This window comes from Melanerpes formicivorus, unplaced genomic scaffold (genome assembly GCF_026170545.1).
Source record: "Melanerpes formicivorus ecotype bairdi unplaced genomic scaffold, bMelFor1.0.p_v2 SCAF_4, whole genome shotgun sequence".
Taxonomy (NCBI): Eukaryota; Metazoa; Chordata; class Aves; order Piciformes; family Picidae; genus Melanerpes; species Melanerpes formicivorus.
In genome coordinates, this window is record NW_027142356.1 from 765,856 (window position 1) to 782,295 (window position 16,440).

Consider the following 16,440-nt stretch of genomic DNA (forward strand, 5'->3'; position numbering starts at 1 on the left):
GAGGCCTTTTATTCACAGTTTTGGAGGTTTGCAACAGATAACATTGGTGTGAAATGTTTTTATTGCAGTAAATGCAATAAAAATTGCATCTTAGGAAGGTGAGGGGGCTGGCCATCTCTGAGGAGCTTCCTGCACTGGTGGTTGAGGCCCCAGCCCCTTTTTCCAGCTGCAGAGGTAAGGAGGGGTTTTACTAGGAAGAGGAAACTTCTATTTTTAGTATGAGGTGTTGTTTCTTCTTCTTGCTGCTTGGAGATGAATTGTAGTGGATTACCATAGCAATACTGTAATAGAGCACCTGGACATTGTCAATAATGCACCTCCTGAAATGTCATTTCAGGAAGGAATTGAAAATGAGCTTTTTCCTGCAGTGAGTAGGAGGAGTTGTATCAGACAATGAAGTTTTTCTGTCACAGATCCGTTATGTTCTTTCAGATAGTTCAGAGGTACTATATGAACTTACTGAGCTTGCTGTATCCCACCTCTGAGTCACCATTTTCAAGTAGCAATTGTGTTAGATTTTAACATGTTATGACCATTATGATGTGCTATTATTGTAGTGCTTTTCTTACTTCAGTACAAGGTTCTGTATTTGAAAAGATGGTTTGTGTGTCGAGCAGTGTGGTGTCGTCACAGAGCCCACTAAAGTCACTGATGGTGTTTTCTTTGGTTGAAATTAGTATTTTCTTTATTTCCAGTACACTTCTAGTTTATACATAAACTCTGTAGCTCTTCTGTGTAAGAGAGGCTGAGGATGGTGTCATGGTCCGGAGACATTAGATGTCTCGGTCCAGAGACACAGTTCTTTTAAATATTCCCGTGTTGTGAAATTAATGGCACAAACGAGGCCAAAGTATCAACAGCTAGACTATTTATTAGATAAATAAGAAAGGGAGAGGGAGAAAATAGCGAAAGTGGGAGAGACGAGAGATAGAAGAGAGAGAGAAGAGGAAAGGAATTATATTACCACACCCCTCATCCCCCCCCAGGACAGTTAAAGTCTGTGGAGGAAAGGTGCTGCAGGAGATGTTGGGTTTGTAGAGAAACCGTGGTGAGGCTTTTGCTGGAGAACAGCTGTGGTCCTCTGGGGAGATGTTGGGTTGATACAGGAACGGTGCTGAGGATTCGGCTGGAGCTGTGGTCCTCCGGGCAGCTTCTTTTCTCCGGAGCAGCATTGTCCCGGCTTCTCAGCGGCCTGGCCCATCTCCTGTGTTTTCCTTCATCTCCATTTTTCTCCCCGTTTTTTCTCCTCTGTTTCTCTCCTCTGTTTCTCTCCTCTGTTTCTCTCCTCTGTTTCTCTATACAAACCAGTAGTTGCTCAAGTCTTTTATACAGTTTTTTAGTCCTCAGGCAGGTAGTCAAATATTGTCCCTCAGGAATTCCAGTGGCAGGAAATCTGTGTATTGCTGTGTATGTGGGCAAGATTTTTGGATGGAGGCGAGGGGGGAATCTAGCCCATCTCCATCCAGACAAGTCCTCCCACATTCCTTTACACAGGTGGTGGAAACCATTGTATCACCCTGCCCAAGGTACTTGATGGGCGGAAACCAACCTGCCCAGAAAGCGTGATGGCTGGGTCCTTGGGTCCATTGTTGTAGTCCCGTGTTATCACGATGCAATCACAAGCTGATTTGCGTCCAGGATTGGTGGACAGGATTCTTTCCACCTTCTTTCCAGTGGCTCGGCTATCACTTTATCTTTGTTGACTCACATAGAGAGAGACAAACTTATTAGACTCTCACAGATGGTTCTCCACGAATACTTCTCGCTTACTCATCACTGGGGCAGCACAATATTGCTGTTCGTATGAGGTTCTTCTCCCTGATAATGTGCTGTACGTGACTCCTTCTTAGGTATTCTTAGGTGTTCAAGAGGGGATTGTTCTTAGGTTCTTACTTTCTTATGTTCTTAGGTGTTCCAGAGGGGATTGGACGTGGCACTTGGTCTAGCAGGCATGAGGTCTTGGGTGACAGGTTGGACTTGATGATCTTTGAGATGTTTTCCAACCTTGTTGATTCTATGATTCTATTCTATGATTCTTGTTGGAGTGGGTCCAGAGGGCCATGGGAATGATCAGAGAGTTGGAACACCTCTGCTACGAGGACAGGCTGAGTGAGCTGGGACTGTTCAGCCTGCAGAAGAGGAGGCTCTGGGGAGAACGAATAGTGACCTTCCAGTACCTGAAGGGGGCTACAGGAAGGATTGAGAGAGACTGTTTGCACAGGCCTGCAGTGACAGGACAGGGACAATGGCTTCAGACTAGAGAAGAGCAGATTTAGGTTGGATGCTAGGAACAGGTTCTGCACCATGAGGGTGGTGGAACACTGGAACAGGTTGCCCAGGGAGGTGGTTGGGGCCCCATCCCTGGCTATATTGAAGGTGAGGCTCTATGAGGCCCTGGGCAACCTGATCTAGTTGAGGATGTCCCTGCTGACTGCAGATGGCGTTGGACTGGAAGACCTTTGGAAGTCCCCTCCAACCCAGACCATTCTGTGATTCTGTGATTTTTGGAGATGTTGTGTCTTGTTTTCATCCTTTCTCAGTGTCAGGATGTTACCCATGTAAGATCCCTGTTCAGAAACATGAGGAAGACACCTTGGTGGAACTCACAAATTGAATGTGCAGAATATTCTAACAAATAATATGACTCCCAGCCTGCAGGCACTGGGCAGGATAACAGAGGACAGCCTTGTTTCATCTTACTCAGTTTAAATAAAGTGCTTTTCTGGCAATATAAATCTCACTTAAATATAGATTCCAACAGCTTGAATATGGCTTTTTTAATAAACTTTGCAAAGTAGCCTATGTTATGAAACTTCAGGAAAAAATGTTAATTTATAACCGAGGCTTCCCTCATAAAGGCTATGAACCATCGGTGGTTTAGTACCCTTCAGTCAGGAGTGTCTGTACCATCCAGGTCAGAGTGGTGTTTTAAATGATGCACAATATTCTTCTCACAAAGTTGTTTCAGTGCATTTAAAAATTAAGAGGCACTACTTTCCTTGTTTTGTGAGAGTCTTGAAAAGCTGAAAATGAGAACATTTTAGTTCCACTGACCATTGTGAGCATCTGTCTGTCCGTATCTGTGCTCTCTGTGGTGTGTTTCGTGTCTTGACTGTGAATAGAATAGAATAGAATAGAATAGAATAGAATAGAATAGAATAGACCAGACCAGGTTGGAAGAGACCCTCAAGATCATCGTGTCCAACCTATAATCCAACACCACCTAACCAACTAACCCATGGCACCAAGCACCCCATCAAGTCTCCTCCTGAACACCTCCAGGGATGGTGACTCCACCACCTCCTCAGGCAGCCCATTCCAATGGGCAATCTCTCTCTCTGTGTAAAACTTCCTCCTAACCTCCAGCCTAAACCTCCCCTGGCACAGCCTGAGACTGTGTCCTCTTGTTCTGGTGCTGCTTGCCTGAGAGAAGAGACCAACCTCTGCCTGCCTACATCCTCCCTTCAGGTAGTTGTAGAGAGCAATAAGGTCACCCCTGAGTCACAGAGCTTTTAAAAGAGAAAGATAAGCTGTCCATAAAGGAGAATTCATGTAGCTTCATTTACAATTTTTGTTTTCTTGTAGTTTGACATTGGAAGTTGCTTGTCTTTAGAAATCACATTAATGACTTTCTGTGTATGGTCCCTATGAAAACAAAGTTAACTAAGGAATATTCATGTGAAAAATACTTGTTATCCTTCCAAAATGTGATTCAAATGGAAGAGAAAATTGGAACTATACATTAAATGAATAATAATTGTAATTTTCTTCACTACTTATGCTAACGTCTCTAATTGCAGTGAATTAGTTCAGTATGAATATGGGTGTCATGCATTGCTGTTACAGCACTTCTGTAATTCAATAATAATTAGCATACTGCTGCTGCACAGTGCAGCCATGTTCTCAGATTTATTCTCCATTCAGACTTGGCTTTCTTCCCTGCTTGTCAAGGACAAAATAGGTGCAGTGTTGAAGTTGTGAGTGCTGTCATGCCAGAAAAAATCCCTAATGTTATTTGTTGCATTCTGTTCCACCAAGATGTCAAGTAATGTCTATTAAACTTATATTTCTTGACTGATCATAGAATCATAGAATTGTCAGGTTTGGAAGGGACCTCAAGGATCAGCCAGTTCCAACCCCCCTGCCATGGGCAGGGACACCTCACACTACAGCAGGTTGCTCACAGCCACATCCAGCCTGGCTGCAAAAACCCCCAGGCATGAGGCTTCCACCACCTCCCTGGGCAACCTGTGCCAGGCTCTCACCACCCTCATGGGGAACAACTTCTTCCTAACATCCTATCTGAATCTACCCACTTGTAGTTTTTTCCATCCCCCCCAGTCCTATCACTCCCTGACACCCTCAAAAGTCCCTCTCCAACTTTCTTCTAGCCCCCTTCAGATACTGGAAGGCCACAAGAGGATCTCTTTGGAACCTTCTCAGACTGAACAGCCCCAACTCTCTCAGTGTGTCTCCATAGTATAATCATCTATCATATATCATGGCACATTTTGGCTGAACCTCTTGATCGTAGAGTCACATAGGTGGGAGGGAACATCTGCGGGTCTCTGCCGCAAGCCCTTGCTCAAAGAAGATTCAACTACAGCAGGTTATTCAGGGGCTTTTACCTTCATGTTGTGAGCATCTCCAAGGGTAGGTGCCCCACAGCATCTCTGAGCCTGTTTTGTTTTGGTTTTACCACTGTTATGGTAATATGTAAGTAAATAAATAAAGTTCTCATACTGGGTAACAATTTCCTGTATTCCAGCTTCTATGCATTGCCTTTCATCCTATTGCTCTGGATCCCTAAGGATGGCCTGCCTCTGTCATCTCTGCACCCTCTCAATGGGGATATTGCTCTGGCCAGCAATGAGGTTCCCTTTGCTTATTCTTGAAGATTGAGCACAGCTGACTCTCTTGGCCTCTCATCATTTATTATGTACTCCAGCCCCCTCACCATCTTGTTGGTCCTCTCTGGACTTGCTCCAGCATGACAAAGTCTGATGGCTGTATTGCACTGATATTAAAGGTAGATGGACTGTATGCAGGAAAACTAAGGTCTTGTGTTGTATCTGAAGGTCATCAAAACCTTGCTGAATCTTGCTGTTGCCTTTAATGGATTCTCAACCATAGGTTAAGGCTGTTTTGTTTCATTTTCTGCTTAAACAGCTTCAGTGATAGCTAAACTTCAGAGCGAGTACAGAGTACTTCCATTTCCAATTCCATTTATAGAATAGCAGGTTCCTCTGTCACTGGGCCAGCCATGAAGGGCTTTTTTGGTGATTTTCTTCTTTTTGAATTCTAAGTCAAGATACATGAAAAAATGTGGTTTTGGCTGTTGAAAGTTCATTATAGATTCTTTCCATGAGGTTGACCTGAAATAGCATAGACCCATAGCAGTTTTGCCCATAGGCTATTCTACTGTAAGAAAGTGGCTTGTCGTGGGAGAGCGTGGGATAGAGCATGGTTTCAATTTCCTGTAGCAAATGGTGCATTTATAAATGCAGATTTTATTGCTAACACCATATGGCTATCTGTACATTCTAAAGGCCTGCTAGCAGGCTCTCAAAGTCTTTAAACTCAAAGGAAGTAAAAGCCAAAAGTGATTGAGTTCATATTTCAGTGTTGATCTTTCTGTGTTTTCTTGTAAGGAACCTATCTCTGAAACTGTCAAAGGAGATAGACCAAGGAGAAGCCAGGCACCCTCGTGTTAGCCAGTTGGCTGGCAGCCCGTCTGTGGAGTGGCCTTTTACTGGTCTGGAAGAAGGCGGAGGCATTGAATCTTTGCCCTTCAGATTGATGCTACAAGATTGCACAGCCGTGAAGACATTGCTTCTGAAAATGAAGAGGGTTCTTCAAGAGGTAATAACATGTTCATTTCTTGAATGGATAGCTTTCAGCACTAATGATCTAAGCAGCAGAAAAGGGTCAGAAAAGTTTATGACTAGATGTCTTTTACTATGTCTTGGATATATGGAATTGATGCAGAAGTACAAATAGTAGTGCCTCAGCATAGTGGAGGTCAGAAAGTTTATACTATAGCAGAATTCAACTGATGCTGCCATCTTGGTGTGCAGGGCACAAAGCTTCTCTTGAGCTTTTTACCAGGAAGAGGGCAGGAGAGCTATACTACTGTAGATCAAAATGAATTCTACTGTTTTCCTCTAGTATTGTCAAGCATTTTGGTTTTCTTACCGCACCTGTTCATCAATGGGAATTTGCATCTATTTATTCAGAGAAGAGATGCAAAACCAAAACAGATGTTCTCTTAAGTAACAGTACAGGAATGAAAGGCTGCTAGCTTGAGTTTGTAAGTGATGGCTGAAATCAGGCTGCTTAGGCTGTTCTGACCATTGCAAGAGTACTGAATTGTCCTGCCCTACTCTAGTTTCCTACTTCTCCCATGGACTGCTGGTATTGGTTTAAAAAATTTGCTTTGCATCCAGTTCCCTTTAGGATTTTAGAAGAAATCAAATTATTACTGGAGTGAGGTGGGGATTTTTTGGCCTTTTCCAGCTGTGGAGCTTTGACTCAGATAGAATTTTGAAAAGTTTTCATCTTCATGTTAGTGAGCTGCAGCATGTGTCTTCATTGAGATGTACAAGAAAGATGTTTTGGTTTGGATTTCTTTAAGCTATATAGTTCATAGAATTGCAATATCATTTAGGTTCAGAAGGCCCCCTGCAAGTGCAAGGCCTCTAATCAAAGTAAAGCCAGCTTAAAACAGGTTGCTTAGATCTCTATGCAGTTGAGTTTTTGGTACCTCAATGGGATTTCTACACAGGTCTTTTCTTTTTGCCTTGCCTACTTTATGGAACCAAAATGGCCTCTTTCTAATTCCACAGTCAGATGTTACATGGTGTAGATACTATGTGTGTGCTGTAACTTACCTCCCTGGTTTTCAGCACCTTTGGGATGGAATATCCTGGAAGCAGTAGACATTGTTCTAGTACACATTTAAACAAAACTCTTATGTGGCTAGAATCAAATAACCAATCTGGTGAGTTTTGGAAACTTTTGCTACCTTGAGTTCCCATTTGTATTTTCTTTTTTAATGAGCAACCTTTGTGGTATTAGTGGTGAATGGTGTGGGAGTGTACTTTTTGGTAGCTCTATCTGAGAAAGGGCTGTTTGCTATGCAATGCAGTATTTCAGTTCTACTGATGCAAATGCTTATTCCTAAAACAACAAAAAAATACTTTAAAAGGTAATTATGCAACAGAGTTTTTCTATCTCCACAAAGAGTTAACAAACCAATCTGCTGTACAGTGGCTATCACCTGTGTTACACTTTTAAGAGAGTGAAAGAGTTCTAGTAACAAAATAGTCACAGCCTTTAAATCACATTCAAACACTAGGAATTAATGCAAAATTGGAATATGATTGAAAAGAACATAAATAGCTAGTTTGAACAACCCAAGAGAAGGTGGCCTTGAAATCTATTACAAACTGATGTACAAGTGACACAACTTGGTGTGGTGGGTTGAAATTACCCCCAACTAATTTGGAGAAACTACCCCCCAAAATCAAATTGCCAGCCTAGCTCTGTTTGGGATGGAAGCAAATAAAACTCTAGTAATGTAAAATGCAACGAATATGTACAAAACACACAATTTATGTACAATTGTGGCAGGTCAGGCTGGGTGCCTCCTGTTACTGCCACACAAGGCACACCTCCAGTGTCCCAAGGGTCCAACCCAGCAGGTGTGCACAGGGAACAGCCTATTTCATACCCATCAATCCTGCACCCTATAAATCCCTCTGCAAAGTCATTCTCTGCCTCTCCCTTCCCTCTCTGCTCCCGTGGGAGATGCTCCCTATCAGGGAATGCTGGGGAAGTATCTCAAGGCTCTTAGGCCTGGCTGGGCCTAGTGCCAGGAGGAGAAGGGGGGAGGAGCAGTCTGAGACCACTCTAGCAGTGGGGGGGAGAAGAAAGAGCCCTGGGGGTTTTGGGTAGACCCTAGGTGTGGAGAAGGGAAGTGTAGGGCATCTTTGGGTGTCCTGTAGGGGACCCTCTGTGCTTTGGGATTCTTTTGTCACTATGCTTTGTAGCTTCTGTAAAACACCTACTGCTTTCCATTTAAACCTTCCATCGCTCTCCAACCCATTTGTGTGAGGAGTGTCATTCTTTTTCCCCTCTCAGGGGCAAGAGACAATCTGTCTGGCCTCAAACCAGGACAGATTATTGGTAGCAGAGGATGGTTTCTCCAGTAACTGCAAATTGGATTGGAGAAGTGCAGAGATGGAGAAGTTAAAATGGAAATCTAGGCATTGTTGGGTTTTGGTGGTTGGCTCAATTTATAAAGAGTATAGAAACTCCTCAGACTCCCCTGCATAGATCCAAGGGGACTGTTCACCACCTCCCCAACTCCCTCCTTCCTGTTAACTGACACAGGAGTCAAAACAGATCCCCTGGCAAGGCCACAGGAGAGAGAAAGAGAAGTTTCAAGCAGAAGTGACAGAAGAAGAAAAGAGGGCAAGAACTGTTTATGCCTCTGCTCTATACTCCCATTAGCAACCCAATTAATTATATAAACATTATCATTATTTTTCTTTTGCATCCAACGGTCATTTTATTTTTCTTTCCATCTTTGCAGTCTGGGACTAAGCTAAAGCTCCCCCTTCAAATGGTAACACTTGGTTATCTTCAGAAATACATTTATACATTTATGCCACTTTAAAATTATTAGTGAAAGTTTCTAGGGAAATATAATTTCATCAAATTGATAGATTGTGTTAAGAATCTGATAAATAAGTCATCTCAGCAAGCAGTTTCCATGGAGAAGGTACCCTACTTCCATTGTAACTGGATGCAATTTTCTCATCCAAAAATCACTTCCACCCCAAACAAGATTATAAATCAAACTTGGAAGAGTATAGAATTCAAAGACATAAAAGGAAACTTCTTTCTTTGCAGGGAATGCTCAAGTGTTTTCAGAGGTAGTCAAACAGTCTCCGGTAGGCTTATATGGGACAGAAGTGAGGTATTTAATCCCTGTAACAGTGGAAAATCAGTGTATTTATTTACAAACCCAGGAGCACCTCATATGTTTACATCCACTTTAAAAAACATACAAACCATACAATCAGCGTGGGGAAAAATCACACATGAGTCATCAGAATGAAAGCTGCTGTATTGCTGTTTTATAGCTGGTGTTACCAGTGCAAGAGGAAATCACAGTAGTGTGCACCTCTTTATTGAAAACTAACAGCTTAATTGAGTTAAAATCTTAGCCTTCTTATTTAGTATAATCCTTCTTCTTAAGCAGTGAGCGCCGCTTCTAAGGAATAATTTAATTATGATCTGCCAAAATGTAATACTAGCTACTACAATACACTTCCCCCCTTTTTGCTGCAGTTGCATGGGATGGTACAATCCAAAAGGAAAAGCTGCATACAGTGTACGAGGTGCTGTGCTGCAGATGCAGAGCGTCATGAGCTTAGCTTGCGATTAGTCTCACCGTGACAAGGGTAACCGAAGACATGGCAGTAAATTCCAAGATTGAGGATGTTGTTAGCTAATGTATTTAGTAAAAGTCCAATGAGTGATTGTTCAATTAAGAGAATTAATGACCACATTCCTTTAAAAAGGCCTTGGAAATGTCCACTAAGAACTCTTTATAGCTTTGGCCATGCCATAGGTTGCCCCTGATGTTTTGAGAACCTCACTGAACAAAACTGAAGATATTCTGGAGGACCCTGGCACATGAAACTTGGTGATCCACCAGGAATCAGTCCAGAATCATAGAGTGGTTTGAGTTGGAAGGGACCTTAAAGATCATCTAGTTCCAGCTTTGCTGCCGTGGCCATGGCCACTACTAGACCAGATTGTCAAGGCCCTAATCCAAACTGTCTTTGAAGATTTCCAGAGTTGGATCATCCAGAGGTTTTCTGGCCAACCTGTTCTAATGCCTCACCACACTCATGGTGAAGAATTTATTTTTAAGGTCTAACCTAAATCTAGCTTCTTCCAGTCTGAAGCCATTACCCCTCATTCTATTGCTACATGCCTTTGTAAAATGCTCCTTTTCATCTGTCCTGTAGGGCACCTTCAAATACTGGAAGGCTACTATAAGGTGTTCCTGGAGCTTCTCTTCTCCAGGCTGAACAGACCCAACTGTGCCACCCTGATCTTCATAGGAGAGGTGCTCCAGCCCTCTGGTTTTTGTGGCTTGCTCTAACAGTTCCATGTCTTTCTTGTGCTAGGTGCTTCAGAGCTGGACACGTACTCCAGGTGGAGGCTTATGAGAACAGAGTACAGGGGCAGAATCACCTGCCTTGGCCCTCTGGCCATGCTTGTTTTGATGCAGTCCTGGATATGGCTGGCCTCCTGGGCTGTGAGCACACATTGCCAGCTCACGTTGACTTTTTTGTCCACCAGCACTCCCAAGTCCTTCTCCTCAGGACTGCCCTCTACCTGGCTAGTTTTCTGCCCAGCATGTATTTGTGCTTGAGATTGCCCCCACCAAAGTGCAGGAGCTGATTCAGGGCAGAAAGTATGTCTGGATGTGTTTGGTGGCTTTATCTCATGGGTATGGCATTTCTGACAGGAAAATATGCAATAAATGGACAAACCAAGAGTTGTGGGCTGCAAAGTTTAATGAAAAGCCATTAGCAGAGATTAGCAGCACGGGCAGCTTGATAAAAACCACTTCAGCATAGAAAACAATACAAACTGTCATGTACCCAGCCTGTGATTTACTAGTAGTTCTTGGTCTCCCCATCTCTCTCCATCTCACTGATGTTTATTGAGCTGTTTCTGTTGGTTTGTCTTTTTTTTACCCTGAAAGTGTTGACAAAACCCCAAAACACAACAACAGCAAAAAAACAAGCAAAGAGAACAGGTACACAGGAAATGGGGGGCTGGCTGGATGAAATTGGTAAGCTCACCCTCTCCTGAGAAATATATTCTTCAGTTTCTGGCCTTTCTGTTCTGAGGTAGTCTTCAGCTCAGAATCTGTGTCACCTTCTCTTCCCTATGTGCTGTGCCATACTTTCTATGTTTTATGACATTTCTGGCCACTAATTGATTGTGTATAGTCAACAAGCTTCTAAAAATTAGACCATAGCTTCTTCCTCAATTATTGCTATCAACAATAATGAATATCACAGTAATCACAGTCTCACAGTATCACCAAGGTTGGAAGAGACCTCAAAGATCATCAAGTCCAACCTGTCACCACAGACCTCATGACTAGACCATGGCACCAAGTGCCACATCCAATCCCCTCTTGAACACCTCCAGGGATGGGAACTCCACCACCTCCCTGGGCAGCACATTCCAATGACAAATGACTCTCTCAGTGAAGAACTTTCTCCTCACCTCCAGCCTGAACTCCTCCTGGTGCAGCTTGAGACTGTGTCCTCTTGTTCTGGTGCTGGTTGCTAGAGAGAAGAGACCAACCCCTTCCTGGCTACAACCACCTTTCAGGTAGTTGTAGAGGGCAAGAAGGTCTCCCCTGAGCCTCCTCTTCTCCAGGCTAAGCAACCCCAGCTCCCTCAGCCTCTCCTCACAGGGCTGTGCTCAAGGCCTCTTCCCAGCCTCGTTGCCCTTCTCTGGGCACCTTCAAGTGTCTCAATGTCCTTCCTGAGGCATATATAACACCTCTTTCCCAAACAATATATGGCTTTCCTATACGCTTCCAGAGGAGACTGAAATTATTTCCATCTATTAACTTTTCCATGGTTTAAGTAATAGCTAACTGAGGCAGTGTTGAAGGCTGGCTAATTGGGAGGACTTTTAAGGGCTTTGCCTTCGTTGAATTCATTACTAGAACATTTCAGGCAGAGGCATAGGAGGAAAACTCATACAGTTTTATTTTGTGCCTTGCAAAAGAGCGTCTTTGTGATGAAATGAACACAGTGAAAAAATACAGCTATTTTGGGATACATTTAGTAACAGGTTGTTGTTCAAACTTTAGATGTTGAATGTGTTATTACTTTTACTACGTGCCTCAGGAAAAAAAATCTTGCCTACAGTTGGACTTCCTTCTACAGGTCCTATTTTCCCTGTACTCTTTATGAAATAAGTAGATTATCAACTACATCATTGGAACTGCAGATATTTTTGTGGCAATATCAAAAGTAATCTTAGCCATTGTTAATCCAGAAAATTAAGATCTGTTGTCAGTATGTTTGTGTAATTTGGAATAAAAATTATTCAGGGCCTGCCCGTATTTCTTTCACTGGTCTGCAGAGCGCCACTCAGTCTGTGCAGCTTTAGAATTTGAAACTAATTGCTGTGATGAGCAGTAGGGATAGGGCACTGTGGCCTGTTTTACTAATTGTCATGGTTTAGAGTGGGACAGATTGCTGTGATGCCTCTGTGGCAGAAGACGACTGCTTCACACACAGGATTGGAGTATTGGAAAGTTTAAATGGAAAAGCTTTTCACAAGCTACCATGGTACAATGCATAGTGGTGAGCATAGCAAGGCATATAAAATACAAAGGTATGCTGATCTGAGTTTAACACAGAAGCTCATTAAGCCAAAAGCTTCACACAAAACCTCCACAAAATCAGACCAAACCCTGGTACTCCTTTTCTCCCCACCTGGGGTTCAGCATACACTCCAGGGCTTTTTTATCTTTCCTCTCCATTGCCAGGCTGGATTCAGGCTGGCCAGAGCTGAAACTTCCTCCCCTTGGTCCCTGGCATTAGGCTTAAACAGGCCAAGACTGCACAGCAAAAATCAGTCAGGCCTTGAAAGCCACAGATAAGACTGGAACCAACCTCCTCCCACACCAGAAACGGAGCTCACTGCCTCCAGGGATGTACAGAGGAAGAGAGAGAATGCAATTAACTTCTCAGCCAGCTTCATAGTGATGCAGGATTTATGGGAGGAAATACAAATATCACACCTTCTGGTACACCTCCTGGACACTCTGTACCTTCTGGAGGACTACAAGTTTGTGGCTAATTCATCTGCAATTTTGTGGGTGTCATTAAAACATAATGTGTCTGATACAGCGTTTTGAGATTGCACTTGGAAACCATGGGAAATGTGGAAAATTCTCTCACAATTTCTGTGAGACTGGCCATGACAGTTGCTGAGACTGGAGGGACAGAGTGAGGCCCCTCCACCTGCAATTAGACCGTGGGGCATTACTGGCTACATCACTTTTCACCCTGCCTCTTTCACTTCCTCAATAAATAAGCACGATTGTGTAGGCTTCCTGCATGCTGCACTTGCAATCTACTAATGGAACATGCTAAAGGAAAGCTAAGTACTGTCTGTGGTATTTTGTAGCCTGATTACTAAGCAATATGGATTTGACCTTAAACTTTGGGTTTAAAAGACGTTAAAGCATTTCCTGCAGTCCACTGTGAAATGTTGTGTGTTTACTAATACTGTCTCTTAGCCACTTAGGAAGCCATTGCAAGTGTCATACAGTGCAAAATGCTGCGTGTTTTCTTCCCTTAAGTAACTTTGTAATTAACCACTGTAGCATTACTGATTTATTCAACAGCTCTGCATTTAGTGCAGTGCCTTTTATCAAGTAATTCATGCTGGAAATTGGTAGTTCCTTCATTTCATGGTGTGTCGACACCACATCTATCCATAAATTTAAATAGGAAATAATACAAATGTACTGCATTAAATAATAGGATGTAACTTTATCCTGTTAAATAACTTTTTAACATGGAAATATACATTGGAATACCCTTGCCCAGCTGCTTGCTAATGAGCTGCACATCACATTACCACGCTGTTGTGTGTGTTTTCTAGTAACATGTCTCAAGGTGATGGAGAATATTAGAAACTGCTTGATAATAATCAAATGTTCTCTTAGGCAGCAAAGATATTTTGTTCTAAGATTATCCATTGTAAGGTATTTAATAGGAGCAAACAAAGCCAGTGTTTGTTGCTTAGCTAGACATTCTCAAGGTGAAAATTTCCCCCCCCATACTTTTAGGCAAGCTGCATAGGATAAGTATCATCACCAAATTGTTGTGCTGAACTTGGCATGTTCAATCCTCTGAAGTAGGTTGTAATGCTGCAAATCCAGCCCAAATCCTATTGCTTAGGTTTCTTAGTTGAGTAAGCCTTAGTTCAGATAGTAATGTGGTGGAGAACTGTCAGACTGTTTTAGTAATTGTGACATAGCTCTCTAGCATCTGTAACATTTAGAATTTCTTGAAATTGCTTACAGTTTTTTAATAGGACTTCTGAAATCTACTCTCTTGGGACATCAAGGCATGTTCTCTACTGATTAATTTAGTAAACCTTCTTTGATAGAATCTGAGTAGTTTAGGGAATGATTTTAAAGAGGAAGGGTTAAGAAAAAGGCTCTGTGTGTCTCTATCACAAAATCGTAGAACCAGGCAGGTTGGAAAAGTCCTTTACAGAAGCACAGAATGTTAGGCATTGTGTGACCGTTTGAGGCTGTGCCTTTAAGAAAGGGACAGTGCTGGAACACTCTGGCTGAAGGGACCTCAAAAGATAATCCAACCCCCCCTGCCAGCACAGGATCACCTAGAGTAGGTCACACAGGAATGTGTCAAGGCAGGTTTTGAATGTCTCTAGAGAAGTTTTCCCTTCTGTTCCCATGGCACCTCCTGTGCTCCAGCTTGCATCCATTCTTTCTTGACCTGTCATTAAACATTCTTGAGCAAAGCCTGGCTCCATCCTCCCGATACTGCCCTGCACATCTTTATCAACAGGAATCAGGGCACCCCTCAGGCTCCTCTGCTCCAAGCTAAGGAGGCCCTGTTACTTGCTACCTGGGAGAAGAGACCAGCACTCACCTCATTACAGGTAATTGTAGAGAGCAAGAAGATCTCTTCTTGGCCTTCTTTTCTCCAGGCTAAAGAACCCTGGTTCACTCAGCCACTACTCATTAGATTTGTGTTCAAGGCCCTTCACCAGCTTATTTGTCCTTCTCTGGACACACTCCAGCACTTCAGTATCTTTCTTGTAGTGAGGACCCTAAAATAGAACACAGTACTCAGGCTGCTGAGTCACCAGTGCTGAGAACAGTGGCTCAATTACTTCCCTGCTCCTGCTGGCCACATTATTGCTGATACAGGCAGGTTGGCTTCTTGGCCACCTGAGCATGCTGCTGGGTCATACTCAGACAGCTGTCAACCAACACCACCATGTCCTTTTCTGCGGGGCAGCTGTCCAGCCACACCTCCCCTAGCTTGTAGCCTTGCGTGGGGTTGTAGTGACTGAAGTGCGGGACCTGGCATTTGGCCTTGTTGGACCTGCCTTGGCCCATTGATCCAGACTGCCCAGATCCCTCTGTGGACCCTTCCTACTATCAACAGGTCAACACTCCGCCTAATTTTGCATCATCTGCAAACTTACTGAGGGTGCATTCAATGCCCTCATCCAGATCATTGATAAAGATATCAAGCAGACTTGGCCTCAATACTGAGCTCTGGGGAACACCACTAGTGACCAGCTGTCATCCAGCTCAGGGGACTCTGTACTCCAAGAACATTTGATCTTATTATTAAAGACTTCATCCTTTTTCTCATCTTTTGTCTCTGTTTCCTCCCCTACACCCAGTAAAGTACAGAAATTCTCCTTAGACACCTTTTTTGTTGCCAGTCTATTAATAGCAACCTTTTTATTGTCTTTTATGGAATATTAAGTTCTAGTTGGACTTTGGCTCTTCTAATTTTCTCCCTACATAACTCACAATGTCTGTGTAGTCCTTGCTTGTCCCTTCCTCCAAAGGGCATAAACTCTCTTTCTTTTAACCTGGGTTCCAGCTAAGGCTTTGTGATTAGCCTTCAGGGTCTTCTTCCCTGCAGGCTGTCTTTCTGTACCCTGAAACATCTTGTTCCTATGCCCATAAGAATTCCTTCCTGAAGAACATCCATCCTTCCTGGACTCCCTTGGCCTTCAGGAGCTTCATACTTTACAACAGGTGCTCCTGACAGTGCATTTTTTGCTGACACTCTATGAGTGCTTAGTGAGTGTGAGGTTCCAGGCTGGGTTTAGCACACAGCTCTTGAATACTGCAGTCACACTTGCCTCAGTTCAACAGAGTGGTTTTCTGAAATGATCCAACTTAGTTACCAGCTCATGTCATACCCACAAAGCTCTTATGCAGGCACATTGAGATTTTTTTTGAGCCACACTTCGGTTATCAGTTGATAATCTGCCAATTGCTGGTAGATTATCAGTCACAAATGAATACACTCAATTTTTGATACTGAAAAATGGATAATTTCTCTTCTGTGTTTATGCTCTGCTTTTTCTTCTTCTGACCTAGTGGCTTAATCTTGGTGGTCCTCATATATCTATATGCTGCAGCCTCACTGAAACCAGGTTTGCCATGAAGTTTGTTGCCCTCCCACACGTGGGGATTATCTTCAGGTACGTGTCTACTCCATGTATTCAGAAGACAGTGATTAGATGCTTCCATGCTTCTCTTGTGGCTTCCTGAATGAAATGTTTTTTACAACAGTGTGATGTGCTTGGGGTCGG

General features: G+C 43.1%; 1 protein-coding gene across 4 annotated transcripts in view; it reads left to right on the plus strand.

Moving 5' to 3' along the window:
• Positions 1–16,440, plus strand: part of CCSER1 (coiled-coil serine rich protein 1) — a 556,842-nt gene that overhangs the window by 334,481 nt on the left and 205,921 nt on the right. For all 4 annotated transcript variants that reach the window (XM_068136765.1, XM_068136762.1, XM_068136763.1 and 1 more), the window contains one exon: positions 5,652–5,862. In XM_068136765.1, coding sequence (XP_067992866.1) covers positions 5,652–5,862 — 211 coding nt within the window. The remainder of the gene's footprint in view (positions 1–5,651; positions 5,863–16,440) is intronic.